Source organism: Camelus dromedarius, chromosome X (genome assembly GCF_036321535.1).
Source record: "Camelus dromedarius isolate mCamDro1 chromosome X, mCamDro1.pat, whole genome shotgun sequence".
In the NCBI taxonomy this organism is placed as follows: domain Eukaryota; kingdom Metazoa; phylum Chordata; class Mammalia; order Artiodactyla; family Camelidae; genus Camelus; species Camelus dromedarius.
In genome coordinates, this window is record NC_087472.1 from 28,806,028 (window position 1) to 28,826,932 (window position 20,905).

At 33.9% G+C, this 20,905-nt stretch overlaps 1 protein-coding gene across 1 annotated transcript in view; it reads right to left on the minus strand.

Annotated features, from left to right (window-relative positions):
* HTR2C (5-hydroxytryptamine receptor 2C) overlaps positions 1-20,905 on the minus strand; it is a 213,588-nt gene that overhangs the window by 76,255 nt on the left and 116,428 nt on the right. The window contains exon 4 of the mRNA XM_031446207.2: positions 17,714-18,027. Within this exon, the coding sequence (XP_031302067.1) occupies positions 17,714-18,027 (314 nt within the window). The remainder of the gene's footprint in view (positions 1-17,713; positions 18,028-20,905) is intronic.

Here is a 20,905-nt window from a genome sequence, read left to right on the forward strand (position 1 = left end):
TATGTGGCTAATGGGTGAGCAGCTTGCCTTTGCTATATTTTAAATGCAGAAAAATTAGAGTGAAAAGATTTTAGATTTCTGATAGCTTTTATTTGGAACACAAAACAGATTTCAGCACTTGCAGAATATAGAAATTTGCTTGAGGAGGAAAAGACAGACAGAAACCTTTAATAATTAGTCCAAGAATCCAGATACTACAAAGCTCAAGCGCTGTGTTAGGAACACATAGAGATAAATGAGAACAATTCAGATCCATAGTTGTAAGAGACTCTATTTAGCATATGAAAGACAGCTTTCAAGATTGAATTACTGCTTTTTGAGAGAAAGGCTAAGTAGGCTATTCTTATTCATCGCATAATGTTTAAGAGTGAGGGTTTTGAATATATAGTCCGTCCGTTCTAAGCAAATTTTCTTTTATGTTCACTTAGATGGCAACAAGAGATAAAATGACTTCTGAGTTGTTAAAATAATATATAATTAATGAGTAGTTTTTTCATTCAGGGTCTCCTACCGGGACTAATCAAATTGATAATAAAGACCACAGGCACATAAAAGCACATGTGAAATGTAACCCTGTTGTATGAAACAGTAATTCTTTTCATCTGTTATTCACAAAGGCACTATCCTCTACTTCCATAAATGATAATTTCAGACTCCAAGTAACTTGTTCAAAGTCACATCAGTAGGAAACTTATAGAATCTGAGAACAGAAGAAAACACAGAAAATATTTAGTGCAACTTCCTCTTCAAAGCAGAAATTCCTTATATAAGCTCCAGTAATGGAGTGGTTCCTCTCTTTGACAGAGCTTTTCATTGATGAAGAACATGTTAATGTACCCTAATCTGCTTCTGTCTGTATCTTTAACCATTTACGTTGCTTTCATCTTTTGGAGCCATAGGAGCATGAAAATCCTTCAACTATTTGAAGATACATTATGAACCTTCCCCCTTAGTTCTATTTTCTAATCACTTGGCAACAAAGGCATTGAAACCTGGGTTTTCAAACTCTGTGTCTGAAAAGGATGTTAATGGAGTCTAAAATGTACTGAAAAGAAAATACTTTGAGCAAAGCTATGGTTCTAATAGAGTATCTTTCAGCAAGGATGATGTATAGCACTGGTACATGTGAAATACCTGTTAACTACTGTTATCACTGTAGGACTTGGACAAATTACTCCTGGATAAACAAGAGATTATTTTCTTACTTATGCTACTCTGTATCTCTAGAGCTATAGCAAGACAGGAAGCAAAAATCAGCGTTTGGTTTATGTTTTCAGGAGGATTTAGCATGTTCCACATTTCCACAGATCAGTGGCAAAAATACCAGGCAGATTAGTAGGGGGAATGGGGCCCTTAATGTCATTGATCTAAATGAAAATGGATATTAGCCTTTCGTGACACTAAAATCAGGTAAATGGTATACCTCAGTTTTCCTCATCTGTAAAGTGGGGAAAATGTAAACTTCTACCTACATGTTGGTGTGGGGATTCAATGAGATAACAGACACAGAATAAGTGCTGAAGGGGATCAGGGAACACTATCTCCCAAATATGCCACTTTGGCATAAGACTATTTTGAGCTGAAGGCAAACGAGAAACAGTAGATACAGGTAAAGCTCTCTATCCTTCCCCTTTCTGCCTAAAGGCAGAGTAGAAATTTCCTTATGTGAAGGTACCCTCATGCCTACCTGTACGAGAAAGAGGAGAATGACTCTTAATGATGGAGACACATACTTATCACCTCTGAGACTAAACAAGATTGAGTTTTCATAACAAATTTTATTAAAGTAACTCTTATTTTCCATTAGTTTCCCATATATATTTACCTTTCCACAATTTACCACCCCTAGAAGCCCAAACTGCTTTTGTTTTGTCTTGTCACTTCTCCACAATTTATTGCTCTTTGTAAAATGATACATACATGCCTAGGTCTAACTGCTTCTTTGTGTCTTCCATTTCTTTTCTATGAAGACCTCAGTATGCATAAGCAATAAACCCTTTCTCCGGTTAAACTGTCTTTTGCCAGTTTAATTTGCAGGACCCCAGACACTGAACATAAGAGGGCAGAGGAAAAAGTTTTCCTTCCCATTCAGTACTCCATTAAAGTTAGCTATTATAATTACTGTTATCATCATCTTCTTTACCATCATCATTGAACCCAGTTAAAAGGCTCTTGGATTACACATGTAGGCTTAGGGGAAAGAGTCTGGAAATAAAGGCTGGAAATTTGGTTTTCTAGGAATTGGCACATTAGCAGATGATATAAAACCACTGAAACTTTCCATGAAGAAATAAGATTTTCCATACTCAAAAATGGGGAACACCTATACCAGAAATTGTATTTGGGATTAGCCAAAAGAAGTAAAAGATATAATGAAATGAGTCTTCAGAATATCAGAAATGAACACCACACCAGGAAACTCAAATTTAACTTGAGAAGATAGAAGAGAGTTTCCTTTTGATGTAGAAAATGTAGAGGGCAGAGTTTCACCAAGTTAGCAATAGAGTATTGGCAGTACTTAAACTCTTGGTGCTTTGATTTCTCTACCTGTAAATGGAGATAGTAAATGCTCAACAGTTAGAACAGGGCCTGGCACTGAGAAAGCACTCAGTTAGGTGTCAGTTCTTATTTAGCTTAGACGGTGCTGTCTGTCTGTCTGTAGTAAAATGACCTTTGCAAGTAGAACTGGAACATTAACTAAAATTACATTCTGAATTTGTTGGAGAATTACAGACGTAATTAATCTGCAAAAGTTGTATATATTTAAGGGGGAAAGAAGAGAAAGTACAAAAACTGACTAGAGATAGCAGACTCTAGAGATGAGAACCACCACCAGGACCTCTGGACTGTGCTCTTTAATATATGTCACTGTAAGTTTCTGCAAATATACTGAGTGCTGTTCTTCTCTTTTACACCTGGAATTGAAATTTACCTGGTAAAGAAAAATTTCCCCCTAAGATAAAGAGCCTCTAGTGAAATGGCTGTGTGCTGGGAAAGGGGATATTGGGAGAAGATGTTTGAACCAAAAAGTAAAGATTCACAGGTGCAGAAATGTGGGCCTGGGGTATCCCAAGTACCTAACCTCATGAATTGATTTGCAAGAGGGAGAGGCCTTCATTTATTCATCAAAAAAAAAAAAACCAGATACAGGGGTAAATGCTAGGTATAAGACTGACAAGTTCACTGCTTAACCTTTCAGAGGGAAGTTTTTATGTGGATGCCTGAGGACAGAAATTAAGGTATCAGCAAATACATTCTAGATCAGCCCTATAGAATGTGTAAGCCCTGAGGCGACTATGGTAAGTAAAAAAGAAAAAAATAGAATTGTTTTACAGAGGGATTTTGTGAAGGGGGCAAGGACAAGCATTACTTTTTCAATTTTAGATAACAAAGTGTGCTACATATTTCTAATTTTTGCAAGGAACACTAAGTACAATAAAGACCCAAGCAAATGCAGCACCATGCGGTATCTTGAGGGTTTGTAGGTTTGGCAGGACCAGGTGACAGCACCCAAGACAGGTAAAGCAGCATTCTCATGGAAGGCACTGGTGGTGAAATGGCAGAGCATCAGCAGAGACCACAATGCCTGGTGGGAGATTGTGGATTCCCAACAGACATGGCGGTACTCAGCAGATGCCCAGCGAATGATGATGGATGCCCAATGGGAGATGATGGATGACCAGTGAGAGATGATGGATGACCAGCAGATACAGTGAATGCTGGCAGGTGATGGTGGATACATACACGCTCGATGAAAGCCTAGAACAGTTGTAGCAGTGCATGATGCAAATTGGCTTATTTATGATCACATGTGAGACAACTCCTGGGACTTCTAGAAGCATTTGGAGGGAAGGTGTGTATCTTTCCAGGGAATTGGAGTGACTTCGTTAGCACATGGGGACAACAAGCCACTGAATTTAGGGCATCGATATCAAGGTTGTTTCTTTTGTGCCAACAAGCTGTGAGGCACAAAAGCTGTGTTTTGTGTCACAACTTAAATGCCTTTAGGTACCAGGTAGGTCATGATCAGTGAGTAAGGCAGCTTTACGTAAGGCAGTGTAAGAAAACGGGGAGTGGTAGAAACACAGTGAAGTTGGAACCCACACACAATTGAATAAAATATTCAATTTACAAAGTCTAAACATCATTAGTTAGTCTAAAACAAAACTTACCTGCAGACAGAAGTCAGATAAAAAGTGGCCAGGCCATGACCTCTGGTTTTGGTGAACACTAAGTATCAATGTGCTAGAGCTTACTTTATCATTTTTTCTAGGAAAGTGTTACCACCTTTACACAAATGAGAACATTGTTTCATTTTGAGAATGAACTCTAGATTTACAAATTTTTGAGATGTGCTATATATATGAGAAAATTATCTTGTAATATTTGTTAACCATTTCAAAGAAATCAACAAGATTCTATAGATCACATATTTATTTCCATTAACTATACCTGTTGTAGAATATTTAGGACAACTTGACTCCACTGAATGACTGTTGACAAAATCCTGAAAATCCCCAGATACAACAGTGGAAAATATATGAGTAAATTTATGTGTTAGATATAGTCCCAAACCCTCTTTCCCAAATGTATTCCTGGAGCCTGGGTTGGACAATATCTATCCTTTACTAAAAGGTATAAATCTCCAGCAAAAGGGAGTTAGAGTTTAAGGAATCTTTCAAAAGAAATGAAGATGAAATTATAAAATGGAAGAAGACTTAGCTTATAAGCGTATATTCTATTTTAAACATGTATTGTAATGAATGTATATTCTATCATCTATCTATATATAACTTGCAGTAATTTTGTAGAAGGAAAAGTGGATAATTTAGTAGCTCTGTCTAATATAGTTATTCTTGGAAGGAATGTTCTAAGTGACATGTAACATGAAGCAATGATTAAGAATGAGGCTTTTGGTGCTTGGTAGGCCTGCATTTAATAGTCGGTTATTTCACTGAGAAGTTCTGAAGCTTTAGGCACATTACTTAACTTAAACATTAGTTTCTTCATCTTTAAAACATGAACAAAATAAATCATAGATATTAGTTTATAAGAATTAAATAAGTAAATATATGCAAAATTCTTTGCACAATGCCTGAAAAATAGTATTTTCTCAATTCATGGTACTTATTATGAATATGAAGATGAAACATGGTGATTGTAGTTTAGGGCCTCATAGAGTTATTAGTTGACAGTTTTAGGTCTCTCCACTTCCAGAACTCAAAGCCGTTCAAATTCCCATTAACATACTTAAACAGTTGGTTAATTTACTTTGTACACGCTCCTATGAAATATTTAGGTAACAACTAACCCATTCATAATTTCCACAGGTATTCTAGCTACCAGATGTATTTTTGATGAAGAGATTTCTTGACTCAAGTGAACAGAGACCCAAACCCAATGCACTTACCTTTTCAAAGAATCCAAACTGAGTATTTAGGTAATTATTACAACTAGCTCTACTTTAGAAAGAGAAGCAAAATACTATAAGAAATTGTAACAATCTTAAAAAGAATTTTATTGATGATTACCTGCTTTAGTCCATTAAAATGGTTGTTTATAAACTGCATAGTTTTAAATCTCTGAATATATTTCCTCTAAGTAAAAATAAAGCTACTAAAATAGATAACCATTTCCTTAAAAAAATAACCTCAAATCTCCTTCTGTACAAAAATGTTTGCACAAATTGCATACCAGTGGTGAAGGGAGAAACCTCTCTCCTCCAAATCCCCTGGGTACCTAGTTTGTCTGAGGACTTGCAAGTGAATTATAACTATGTTGTTTGAAAAGAAATCCTGGCTATCAGAAAGAGGACTTCGGTTGGTGTAGCTCCATTATGGTGAATTAAATAATGTATGTGAAAGCATTGTTAATATTCAGTGGCAGCTATTTTGTGATAATGTTTGGATAGAAAATCAGAAGTTCAAGAATGAACTCCCTGGACTTGCATAAATTAATCCAATGGCTTTGAAAGAGAAACCATGCTCATCTGGTGACTCCAAATATTGATAGGAGAAAATTATCCTAGGAAAAGGCTATAAAAACTTGGAACACTCTTCTTTGAGGGGACATCCATTACAAAACTATAGAGAAATTTAGAAGAATAAGAATAAGGAACTGCAGCTTACCCCTGCAAAGCTATATAGATTGGCATGTGTGTCATTTAAATTACTAAAATTTTCCTTTTTCCTATTGGTTTTTGCTTATTACTGGGAAGGGTATTTTCCCTAATCATTCCCCACTCCTTCTTACTTCAAAAGTATCTGTACCTTGTGAATGACTGTCAGTTTCTGAAATAAAGATGCTCTTTGCTATTGTTCTGCTCCTATCTCATCAACTAGATTATACATGCCATGAAGTTATTTGTGTTTTTTTTCCTGCTGTATCCCCAGCATCTAGCATGGCACTTAATGTTTAGGGGGTGGTCAAAACTGATGAATGAATGTTATTGAATTGATTCCCACTGGATCTGACTAAAAGGTAATAGGGTGGGTCAGGAAAGCCAAGGGTGGGAAATAAGGTGATGATTTCCAAGGTGCAGTAAAGTGCTGGGAAATTGTTATGAAGCGTGAGAAAGATGGATCAGACCTTAGAGCAAGTGAGGTGCCAGGCCGCATGGCTCTATTTCACTTAGCAGTGGGTTTGTACAAAGCACTAAAACTCCAGAAACAACAGAAGGATTTGAGATTGATAAATTAGAGGTCTGAGGGGCCCTGTGTAAATTTAAATATAACTTAGATATTTGGGAACTCAGTAAAGAGAACCAAGAGCAAGAATTACTTTAAACTTTCAAGGTTTATATTTAGATTGAGTTTTGAAACCAAATTTTCTTCATTTAATATTTTCAAGGATGTACTTTATATGCCAAAGCAGTTAAATTTTAAATGTACAATCTTACTATGCATGTATGCACACATATTTGAATTTTAAATAAATATGGAGTATATTGAGTCTGAACATTAAAATATATTACTGGCAGAGAGACCACCAGATCAGAAGGAATAAGTGAAGACCTTGCACTCTACTCTGGGCGCACCCATATGCAAGTAACATACATTCACACCTATCAAATGGAAGTTGCTGAAAAGAGGGATGGCTGCAATGGAAAATAAATTTATTTTTCAAGGGGAGAAATGGTAAATATCTAAATTTGAGCATGAGTGTTTTTAATTCCTACCATTGAAAAATGAAGGCTATAATTTTGTGAAAATAAATAATTTTTGTTTGTGCAAGAACATGAGATTAAATTGTCACTACTGTGTGAATATTAAACATGACGAATCTTGGTTCTTTATTATAGTTCTATATACCTAAGATCAAAATGTCCAAGTCAGGCAAAAGAAAAAGGAGTGTTCAAATAGAACACTCAATCATTATTTTGCAGACTTTTGCGGAATTTTTAATATGGGTGAGTAAGTCCAAATATCTATGTCTGAAGATAATATTTACCTATGTATCAATATTGATTTTTATTTGAATATGTTCTTTTTTTCTCCATTGTTAATTTACTTGTTAACTTGGTCTGGTAATGATTCAGTATTTCTTCTGTTTGTTTAAGGGTGATTGTATATGATGGAGAAAGGTTTATGTATGTGAAAATCTCAGAAAAGTCATCCATTTTGGAAAGACCTAATAGGGTCTGAAAGGCAATTTGATAACAAAACATCTTCAGGATGGACACTCATTATTATTGTTAACTTTTATTTCTTTCTGAAATTATTGGATAGTGATTTTTAAAAACTAAAATAAGCTGGCTATCATACCATCTTTATCACTGAACAGAATATGTGATAATATTCAATTTTGTACATTGATATAAATAAATTGTTACATCGATATACATGAGTTTGATCATTATTATTAAAACATTTTGTAGCAAATCTATTTGTAGGAAAGAGAGGCATAGGATCACAAATGTTGCTTGGCAAACATTTATCGTTGGGGTGTGGGTGTGTGTTTTCTAAGTTTTTATTCCTCCTAACTTTACAACATTGGGAACACACATCTACCCACTTGCAGGAATCTTGTCAGGCTGGCAGGATATACAAAGGGCAAGGGCAATTGGTTTCCTAATACATGTTAATAGAAATGTTTAGGCTGGGTATTGTTTTCTGATAAATAATAAAATTATAGTAAATTGAAATTGTAGAGTACAATATAATTCTGTTAGCAAAATTCTAACTAGACACATTTCAACTATTTGATACCAATACATTGGTGATTTTAAGCAGATGAGGAAAAAGAAATTTCTGCTGATGACTATAAATGTTGAGATATTTTACTTTTTATTACGTGGCTTTTTGAATGTCATCACCATGGAATGCCAAGTTGCATTTGTAGGCACAAGCGTCTTATCCACTTGAACAGTTTGGGTGCTTGTGCAGCAACAGGAGAATTCATCAAGGAAAGGTAAAGACTTGACTTTATTCATTTTGGAATTCTCATTTTTTTGGTTATATTTTTGAACATTTTGAAACTATGGTTAAAATGGTGGCTAGAAAAAAATTAAATTGTACTGAAAAATATCTGAGATGTGAATGAAATATAGATTCAGGGCTAGCTGTGCTGTAGGAATTGAACAATCTGCTGAATATTATTGAGAGAAAATAGGGTTTTCAGTTCATGACTTAATTGAAAACTGTGTTAATCTATAATAGAATGATGCCAAGGACAATTTAGCCTAATTGTTTTAAAATTTTTTATGACCTTAGTGGTTCTCACTGAACTATGTAATTTCTATAATAAGAGCGCTTTTGTACAGATATCTTTCTGCCGCTTACACTTATATTTTATACCTTAAATATTATACATGTATTATTATATATTTTAATATTTTACATGTACTATTCCTCAAAAGAGGGACCAAGGTCCCCTGAGGGATGGGGAGTTCCAAGTCTTAGTATGGAATGAGACTAGAATGCTTCAAAATTTATATATGTCTTACATGTACATTTTTGGGGGAGGAGTAATTAGGTTTATTTATTTTAAGGGAGGTACTGGGGTTTGAACCCAGGACCTTGTGCATGCTAAGCATGAGCTTTACCACTGAGCTCTACCCTCCCCCCATTTTTAAATTAAACTTTTTATTTTGAGATAATTGTAGATTCACATGCAGTTAGTTGTAAGAAATAATGCAGAGAGATCATTAATGCCCTTTCGTTACCCGGTTCCCACCAGTGGTAACATCTTGCAAAAGTATAGTAATATATCACAACCAGAATACTGACACTGACATAATTAAGATAACAGAACACTTCCATCACCACATGGGTTCCTCTTGTTCCCCCTTTTATAAGCACATCCACTTCCCTCCCCTATACCCCAGCAGTAAACCCTAGAAACCATTAATCTTTCTCCATTTTTATAATTTTGTCATGTAAAGAATGCTATATAAATGGAAACATACAGGGGGGAAGGGTATTGCTCAAGTGGTAGAGTGCATGCTTAACATGCACAAGTTCAATCCCCAGTACCTCCTCTAAATAAATAAATAAATGAATCTAATTACCCCCCACCCACCCCCCCAAAAAAAAGAACAAAAAAAATGGAAGCATACACCATGAGATCTTTTGGGATTGGCATTTTTTCACTCAGAATAATTTTCTGGAGAGTCATCCAGGGTGCTGCGTGAATCAAAAGTCATTCCTTTTTACTGCTGAGTAATATTCCATGGTGGGAATGTACCTCAGTTTGTTTAACCATTCACCCATTAAATAGTGTTTCCAGTTTAGAGCTATTGTGAATAAAGCTGCTATAGACATCAGCATACAGGTTTTCGTGTAAACATACGTTTTCATTTCTCTGGGGTTAATGCCCAAGAATGCAACTGCTGGATAGTATAGGGAGTTGCCTGGTCAGGTTTTCAAGAAACTGCCAACTAGTTTCCAAAAGTGTCTGTACCATGTTATATTCCCATCAGCAACGTATGAGCAATTCAGTTTCTCTGAATCCTTGGTAACATTTACTCTTGTCATTATTATTATTATTATTATTATTATTATTATTATTATTATTTATTTTAGCCATTCTGATAGGTGTGAAGTAGCATCTCATTGTGGTTTTAATTTGCACTTCCCTAATGTCTAATGATGTTGAACATCTTTTCATGTGCTTATTTGCCATCTGTATATTCTCTATGGCCAACTGTCTCTTTGTGTCTTTTACCCAATATTTAAATAGATTTTTTTTCTGTTGAGACTTGGGAGTACTTTAGATGCTCTAAATACTAGTTGTGGTAGGCTGAAAGATGACTTCTTAAAAGCGATCCCCATCCTAATCCTTGGAACCTGTGAATGTTATCTTATATGGCAATAAAAAGGAGTCATTGTAGAAGTAATGAAATTGAGGAACTTGAACAAAGAGTGGGTAGATAATCCCCCGTAGCCTCCGAGGGATCACACCTTTGCAGACACCTAGATTTTAGCCTCAAGACACTGATTGCAGACTTCCAGCCTCCAGAACTGAGAAACAATAAATTTCTGTTTTTTCAAGTGACCAAGTCTGTGGTAATTTCTTACAGCAGCTTAGGAAACTATTACAATATTATTTTTCTTTTGAGTATATGGTTTTTAAATATTTCTCCAACTCTGTAGTTTGTCTTTTTATTCTCTAAAAATCATCCTTGCGAGAACAAAGTTTTTCTTTAATTAAATTTTTAAAAAAATTTTTGAGAGAGGAGGTACTCTTTTTTAATTAATTGATTGATTAATTAATTAATTAATTAATTTTAATAAAGGTACAGGGGATTGACTCAGGACCTCGTGCAAGCTAAGCACACGTTCTCCCACTGAGCTGTACCCTCCCCTCCAAAGTTTTTAATTTTGATGAAGTCCAATTTATACATTTTTCTCGTATGGGTTTTTCTTTATGGAAGATGTGCAACTGTGATTTTGCTATGAAATCTAAGAACTCTGCCTAGGCCTAGATATAGAAGATTTTTCTATGTTATTTTTTCTAAAAGTTTTATAGTTTTACATTTTACATTTAAGTCTGTGATCTGTTTTGAGTTAATTTTTTATAAGGTGTAAAGTTTAGATCAAGGGTTTTGTTTGTTTGTTTGTTTTTTTAAGCCTATGGATGACCAGTTTCTTTGGCACCATTTGTTCTTCCATTGAATTTCTTTTGCACCTATGTCAAAAATTAATTGGGCATATTTACGTGGCTCTATTTCTGGGTTCTCTATTCTATTCCATTAGTCTATGTATCCATACCTCTGCCAAGACAACATTGTCTTGATTACTGCTGCTATAGGAAAACTTCACATAAAGTAGGATGATTCCTTCCACTTTATTCTTCTTTTTAAAGATAGTTTTAACTATTTTATAACCTGTCTGCCTTTTCATATACATTTTAGGATAAACTTGTCTATCTCTAAAAAATCTTGCTGGGATTTTGATAGAAATTGTGTTAAATCTATAAATCAATTTGAGAAATGTTATAGGCTGGATCATGTCCCCCCAAATTCGTATGTTGAAGCCCCTTGTACCTCAGAATATAACTGTATTTGGAGATATGGTCTTTAAAAAGGTAATTAAGTTACAATGAGTTCATTAGGGTAGGCTCTAATCTAATATGACTAGTGTCCTTAAGAAGAGGACATTTCAACAGAGACAGTATGAGAAAAGATCAGGTGAGGACACAGCTAGACGTCAGCCATCTGAGAGCCAAAGAAAGCGGCCTCAGAGGAAACCAACCCTGCCTCCGCTTTGAGCTCCAACTTCTAGCCTCCATAACTACGTGGAAATAGATTTCTGCTGTTTCAGTCACCCAGTCTGTGGTATTTCCTTATGGCAGCCCTGGGAAACTAATACACGTGTAATTGACATTTTTACTATGTGAGTCTTCCAGTGAATAAACAGGCTATGTCTCCTGATTTATACAGTTGTTTGATTTCATCAGCATTTTGTAATGTTAGGTGCACAAATTCAGTACATGTTTTATTACATTTAGACCTAAATATGTTATTTTTCTGAGCAACGTAAGTGATGTTGAATTTGAATTTCAGTTTCCATATGTTCATTGTCAGTCTAAAAATGTGATTGACTTTTGTGCGTTGGTCCTGTATCCTGCAATTTTGCTGAACTCACTTATTTGTTCTAAGAGGTTTTTTTTTTTTTTTTTGGTAGATTGTTTGGGATTTTCTACATAGACAATCATGTCATCTACAAATGAGAACAGATTTGGTTCTTCCTTTCCCATCTATATTCTTCTCTTTTATCATCTTATTGTAGTGGCTAGAACTTTCAGTACTATGTTGTGTAACAGTGCTGAAAGCTATAACCTTTCCTTGTTCCTAATCTTAGGAGGAAAGCATCCAGCCTTGCACCCAGATTCCACTGTTTCCACTACTGTGGGCGGGTGAGCTTGCCCTGTTACTGGGAGTGGTCTCTCTGCTAAGTCCCTGCTTTGGTTTTTTTGTTTGTTTGTTTGTCTATGACAATTGAAGATCCTGAGTTTCAAGTTTCCAGTATCCAGACTGGGATATATGACAGATAAAAAACAAACAAACAAACAGGGAGGCCACTGCAGTGTCATTCTTCAAGTACTATCCCTGGACAGTCCATTTTCTTCTTTGCACTTTCAGAGTCACTTTACGATTGTCAAATTCTTTACAGCATATTTAGTTGTACTTAGAGGAGAGCAGCAGGGAAAAGTGAGTCTATGCCTTCTTATCCCTGGACCACTTAAAAAATATTATGTTATAAAATATAATGCAAGTCTTTTTTTTAAAAAAAAACGATGAACCTAGACTTTTTTTTTACTATGGAACTTAGAGATACTTTGAAGTGATTTCTCAGGTTGGTAGAGTTGATCGTGGGTGGAGTCTAGCAGTTCAACTGCCAGTGCCCAAAGGAGGAGGTGCTAGGCTGTTAACAGAGGATACGGACACCTATTGTTGGACCCTTTTGAGTAAATAGCGTGTGAATGCTTGTGACTTCAGTGTTATCTTTTAAAACATAGCTAATGCTTCCAGGCATTTTGCTGATCCGTGTAGAGAAATAGAGCTTAACTCATATTTGTCAACAACTGTATGTTTAGAGTGTTCTTAGGTATGTTGCATTAGCCAATCAGTTCTGCATTATGAGTCTTAATATCCTGGACCAGTAGACCAGAGGGCATGATCCTTTCTTTTGTTTTGTGTTAAAGGGTACCTAAAGAATATTGCTTGGTGGCTTGGGAGGGGATAGGGAGGTAGCCAAAGAATGAAAACAAAACAAAAAAATATAATTATTCAAGTAAAAATGTAGCTTACCACATGAAAGATACTGAGATTTTCACAAATTATATAAAGAATTTTCAAATACATTTGAATATTTTTTCTCATTTATATATGGCATTGCTGTACTAAAATAAACCTGTACTGTCTAGATACTAAATCTGAAAAGTTCTGATTTAAATGTTTTATTTCATTCTAAATTATTCTTGACTTAAATATCTAAAGCCTGAGAATTTCCATATCATTGTGTTAAAAAGTGTATACTTTCTGAAATTTAATAGTGTATGCTCAATTCCATCTGAAATTTGAAAATTATTTTACATACCCATTTCTAGGTCTCCATTTGATATCTCTTACATTTAATGTTCTTAGTCCCTTTGCAAGTAGTTCTGTTTTGGTATGATGATGATGATGATGATGATGATGATGATGATGATGATGATGATGATGAAGGTAGATCCCAAGTGAGAATTGGATGAAAAAAACAGTTGGAGAGAAGTGGAAAGCTGGGAATGTGGGTATCTGAATCTCTGAGTGTGTACATGCACATTAACTACTTATACTCTATTAATTACATCTCTTTACATCTACCCGTTAAGGACAAAATCCTACCTATCACCACAGCCAATCTTGCGAGAAGTTTGGAGTGAGCAGGAGTTTTGAGGGTGGAGAACACTTATAGAAAGAACAATATTTTTAAACTGGAGACCTGAGGTCATTGTGGAATTTCACAATAAATAAAAAATTTTACATATTTGAGGGAGCAAGAATAATCATTTTGAAGCATAGTTTGAACTAAATACCTCAATGACAACCAAAAGCCTCAGACATCAAATGAATGTTTGAGGCAGTAACCAGTTCACAGACTGCTTAATTTCTGCTAATACCTTGAAACATTTTTTAAAACCAGCAGGCCAATTCTTGACATTCTTGGGAAAAATCTGACTTCCAATTTTCCTCTAATTTAGCTTACATGCTCCCTCCCCACAAAATCCTTAAACCTCTGTTTTCTCATGAAATTTAGTACTTTCTGGCTTGACTTTTTTGGGGGATATCATTTAACACTTATCTTTTGTTTATAGAAAAATCAATGAAATTATTCTACTTTCTTCTTTCTCTTTCCCTTTCTCTTTTCTTCCCAATTTTAGTTGCATTGTTTCTAATTTGCTAGAGTATATAACTATATATATATATATATATATATATATATATATATATAAAATCATATAACATATAACTGTATTCTTCTGCCCTTGTATCACCTTTATTTTTGTCTTAGCTCTAAAATGAAATATATTAAATGCTCATCATCCTTTTTTTTGAGGAAAATTTCTCAATCATCCCTTTGTCAGACAAATCTCATCCACTATTTAATTTCTTAAGATGGACTTAATGGGTTTAGAATTCTCTGAGTTTAAAAAAAATTAAGCTTTTTATAGCCTTGATGACCAACTTGTCTGGATACAAAATCTTTGTTACCAACTCTAAGTATTTTTCTACTTTCAAACTTAAGATATAATTTGCATACAGTAAAATTTACCCTTTTAAAACAGCATATTAGAACAAATCGTTTCTCAACTTTTAAGAAATATGTATATAACCACCATCACAATCAAGATATAGAATGGCTCTATAATACCAAATTTAATGCCCCTTTGGAGTCATCGTTCCACCTTCAGGTCCTGGAAACTAATGATCTGTTTTCTGTCTTTATAGATTTGCTTTTGGAAGAATGTTCTATAAGTGGTTGGCTTTTAAAAAATAATGCTTCATTTTTGCTTAGCTTTGTTTTTTTTTTTAAATTATGAGGCCAGTCTGATTCTCTTACTTTTGTAAATCATTTCTTATTTTTGCCTAAAATCTCTGAAATATAAAGATTTTTCTTTATATTTAAAATCTAATGTCTCAGATATATCTCAGAGTTGATTGTTCCAGGTCAAATTTCTGGTACTGCATTGGCCCTATCAATATGTACATTTAGGCTCTCTTTTATTTCTAGAAAACTTTCCTAAGTTATAGTTTTAAATATTATTCTCTTTCATTATTTTTTTTCCTTTTCAAAGATTCTCATTAGACACATATTGGATCTTTTTTTGCTGGTCTTCCATGTCAAACAGTTTCTTTCTGACCTCTTACCTCTTTATCATCTTACTTTCATTCTTTTCATTGTTTCCTTGTTTTTCTTTAGTGATCCTTATTAAGTTTTCATATTAATCTATTCTTCTTTAGGCACTTTTATTTTAATGGCCATTTCCAATATGATTTTGGGTTTTTTCCTTCTATTTTATTGTCCTGGGTTTAATCAACTTTTACTTTATGTTGATGAATGTTTTTTAACCACTTCTTTTCTTAGTTTTTAGATTTCTACTTCAAGATACTTTTGTATACCTTCAAATTGTTGAAATTTTGTTTCTTTTGAAGTATTCGTTATAATTTTCTTTTTTTTATTCTTTATTTATGAGATTGTTTATCAAATACTCCTTTTTTTTTACCCTGATTCTCATGTTCTGCTTTTTTTCTATAATAGCTTGGCAAAGATGAAGATTGATTCCATTTTTGGTTTTGTACAACATGGCTGGCAGTTTGTGGGTGGTTTCTAAGATAATAAGCTCAAGAATACCCTCTTCTCTTCATGTAACAAAGCATGATTTCTTTACTGAAATCATAAAAAAAAATTGGGGGTACAATGGAAGGCAGAAGTGGGAAGGGTTGATGGGTCCTACCATGTTGACATTTTTTCATTTTGTAAGATGATAAATTTTCCCCTCTTGTTTCTTCTTTCCTTCACGGTGCTTTTTTTTTTTTTTTTTTTTTTTTTCCCCAAAAGTCATCTCTCCCTTCCTTTTTTAAGCCTTTTCTTTCTCCAAAGAGTTCCTTCTCCAAAACTGCTTTCTTGAGTTTTATGCACACTTCTAAGTCACTTCTCTAAAGGCTGAGTTTCCAGAGAAGATTTTCAAAATTTTCATACTTGGGGTCGACTTTCTTTCTTCTGATGATTTTAGATCAATCTTAGGCTTCCTACTAGCTTTCCTCCTCTCTCTTTCATGCAGTATTTCCTGAACTGCCCTTCCTCTACAAGACAGTAGGTGGTGGGGGCCTGATAGATAGCTCATTGTGATTGCCTATTTATTTTTCTTACAGATAATTTGGAATTTGGATGTTCTCTAAATTTTGGTGGTGGTTTTGTGTAGTTTCATTTGTTTTTGTTGTTCTTTACTGCTTGGAAGGGGGCGATAGATGTGTTAGGAGATTTGGATTTAGGGTGATGCCCTTTTTTGACCACCCATATACTTTTAAGGGAGAAACTGTCAAAATGAGACAGATCTTAAAAGATATAGTATACCTTCTGAAGCACATTCATTCCAGTGACCTTTTCTTAAATAATTTGGAGCTATAGTGTGGTAAAATGCTCACAGAGAAAGTAAAATGCTTATGCTTTGAGGTTAATGCATCACTGAAACGCAATAAATATAAGAAAAGCATATTTCCTGAGAACACTATTTATAAAATGCCCATCGAGACAAATTATTACCACTGTGTATTTATAACAGGATAATTAATTTTTAAGTTCCATAAGAAATTATGTTCTAGATGCAGTGATCTTCTTTTAGGATTTAAGAACTAGATGCACTTTCAGTATTATTAATTCCAATCTAATTCCATTATACACTCCAGGGAACAGGGACTATTTCATTCCTTTGTGAGCTGAATATATCAGCAATAAAATTCAAACTGGATCTCCAACTTCCTAGCCAAGATACTCTGTAGTTTAGTAGAAGCAGTTTTGATTGTCCTTTATAAATATTAGCTAGAAACGAAAGTTAGGCTAAAATGAATAGGGCAAAGAGATGGCAGAAAATCAAAGAAAAATTTAAGACTTCTCTAAAATCATATATCAAAACTTTCATGCTTGAAATTTTATTGTGATAATATGACCTTGCACTTATATAACCACTGATTAATTTGTTATTCCCATTTCCTTGTGAAAACATGAATTACAGACTCCAGGAAGATGAAGAATAGCTGTTATTGAGTGCTTATTACATACTAAGAACTTCGTTTGCCAACATTTAAGAGGACTATTTAAAAATATGTTTATTAAAGATGATAAGCCTCTTTAATCTTCTTAGTGTGAAAGATGGTACTAGGTACGTGTCCTGCCCAGAACATAGGGGTAGGAGCCTGTTTCTTTCACTGTCCCATTCTGACATTGGAAGGCAACTGTCATTGTTTACAAATGACACTGAGCAAATAGAGTATCTATATGTGATTTCAATATATTATAACATGTTTGTTTTGCTTTTTGAAGACTCTGTTACTGATAGATTTAGTAAAATAAATATGATACACATATCCAATTTCTTCTGTCACACAATTTTCTTTTTTCATTTTCCAAATGATACAAGTACAGTAATTAACTTTATGAGGTTTACTCTAATACCTGACACAAATTTATGACATGATCCGAGATTGAAAAACTACTAAAATTGTACTTACCATAAAGAATTGCAAGCAGAGACAGCGGCATGACAAGTAGTCCCACCAGCATATCAGCAATGGCTAGGGACATTAAGAAGTAATTGGTGGCATTGTGCAGTTTCTTTTCCAAGCTTACTGCCATGATCACGAGAATGTTGCCACCTATAGTCAGGATTATTATTATGACGATTGAAAGTGCTGGCCAGTTTTGTACCCCGTCTGGGAATTTGAAGCGTCCACCATCGGAGGTATTGAAAATGTCAGTTACTATAGCTGCTACTGGGCTCACAGAAATATCACATTGCCAAACCAATAGGCCAATTAGGTGCACACTGAAAATTAAGAAAAAAAAATAATCAGGTACATATTGCTTATACCCAATAAACTGCTTATATAAAACAACTGCTTTTTCTTTTTCAACAATCATTATTTTCATCATCATCATTTCTACTGTCTTAATTAAATCCTGGTATTTCTTCTTTCTTCTTTCTATCCCCCAAATACTGACTTTTATTGAGTGCTTAATAAGACTCAGGCACTTAGCTTACTGAAATATATATAGATATATAATTTCATTTGATCTCATACAACATCCTCATGAGGTCCGTACTGATTTCTATCTATTATGTAGGTAAGGAGACTGAGGTTCAGAGAAGTTAAGTAACTTTCTCAAGGCAATATAGCCAGTAAGTAGCAGAGGAGAGGTTTGTACTCCAGTCCCATTGATTTCAAAGCCTGTGCTTTTTAGATGTTTACTGTATACAACCAATCTGAAACCACCTTATTGCTTGATTTGTTGCCTGACTTCATGCTGGCCCATAGTTTCTTAATATCTGTGCTATAAACTTTCTTCTACCTGACACTCTCCCCATTTTGGTTGTAGGTTTTCTGAGTCCTTTTCTAGGCTAGAAAATAGTTTGTGGTGATAATTAATTCCTATGGGTTTGCTGCTTTCCTATGCTGGAAATGCAGTCTCTCAAGTCATTAAAATGTACATTTCTCATGATGGTACTTGTGTAGATTCAGCTAGTAGAAATTGCAGGCCAAGTGGCAGACTAATGCAAGAGAGATGGATGTGGTTATGTTTTGTACATTTCAAATTAATTTCCCCTGATGGTGATATGAGATTTTTTTCAGGTTACACACATTAGTGTAAGTCCCTAAAGTGTCTAATAAACCTAACATTTATTTTCCTTAATAAAATACACAAGACAGGTGAGCATATTCAATACTTCCAGCTTAAAAGCAAGATTTATTATCTGCGAATGACTGTCTTATGTGTATTGTGTGTTTAGTAATAGCTATTTAAGAAATATTAAGCAACAACTACACTATATGTACTGATTGTTAAACCCTGATATTATTTATAGAGGAGAAAATTTCCTCTGTTGGTACTGTATGTGCTAACCAATTTTCCATGCAGGAAAATTACATGGGGAGGTGGAACACACGACATTACAAAATCCAGAGTCTATGAGTTCCACATAGATGCTTTTATTTCATTATCTCATTCACTTGCTCTTTGAAATAAAAATATTATCTTCATACAGGGAAAATATATGGGTAATTTGACTATCGCTTATTATCAATCATCAGAGAAACTTGCAGTAGTAAAACTAGATGATTATGATGATCATAATCATATCTATAAAATTGTACATGCACACACACACAAACGTGCACCATACTTTCTGAACTAAACCTGGAACAATGAGCCTGAAAAACTATTGGCATTATTTAAACTTAAGTAAAAATATTACAATAATTTTCTACCATATTTTTAAAGTATTAAAAATTATTTCTCTTAATCTTATTAATATACTTCATGTATTTTAAGGTAATAAAGAAATCATGAAAATATTTTGACTTTCTCATTCTACAAGGGATAAAAACTAGTACTTCAAACATTTAGCTTAAAACTACTTCCTCATTAGTCAAAGCTACCTGATATCCTAAGCAACGTGTTAGATGGGACATACATAGTAATTTTTATTCAAATAATGAGAAGTAATCATTAAATTCCTTCAAATGCTAGATGAATTTTTCACTGGGACATAAAAAATTGAGCTAAAATTGTATATGATTCAAAAAGTCTGTATCATAATTAATCTGTGATTAAGGTGAATAGAAGTTACTGAATAAAGGACCAAATAAACAGAAGCAAGTTATTTGCTCTCAGCTTTGATTATTCTGTCACTGCATTTGTTGCATTTGACATATGGCCAATGTCCTGGTCACACGACCTTAATGGGTTTCTTTGACCAATCACTTAACTTCTCAGAATATCAATTTCCTCATCTATACAATGAGGATGATCTTTATCACACTGTTGTGAAAATTAAATGATATATGTAAAGTTCTCAAAATAACACTTAGTCATGATAGGCCCTCAGTAACTGTTGGAGCTTAAATTCTTTTTGCCTTCAGAGTTAAAAGTTTTTTTATGATGGCTATACTCTAATTCAACGTATTTCAAAATTTGTCAAGAATTTAAGTCCTGGTTTTATTTTAAGCAGATACTTATTTATGCAGAACTGGGCTCAGTGATTTTAAATCCAAGGTCTTTTCTACCTGATGAAAAATACGTTCTTCTGAAATTAAAAAAAAACTCTGGTTTAATTAGTTGATGATCATTTCTAGTAATGCCACAAGACTTTATGCTCACAATAATATGCAGCATCTTCAATTGACAGATGCAGAGCCACAAATATGTTTACTCTTAAGCCTAGAGAATATGGTCCTAACAGAATATGTTCAAGTTCAAATTTTCTAAGTGAATTGTAAAAACATCTAAATCTTTTCATATTTCTACATAAATGGTAGAAGAATGCAAGATAAAATTGTACATAACAAAAAATACATGAAAGACTGTGTCCAATTATGAATTTTATAATTTGAGTATCTTAGAACTTTGGGGTAGAAAAACTACTTTAAACATTCATCTTGTCTACCTCCACTAGTCAAATATATTTTTATTTTTTATTAAAGAGTTTATGAGACAAATACTGAATTATTGAAGAAACTTATAGAATCTAAATATAACTATTATGAATTATTAAATAAAGTAATAGTTTTGGGGAAAATTCTAAAAGAGTTTTTACTTCAGTTTCCTGGTTTTAATTCAATTAAATTTAATCAAATCTTATTGAGTGTTATTTATGAGCAAATTATTATGATTTTTACTGGAATCATTCCTATTTTTTACAGTAT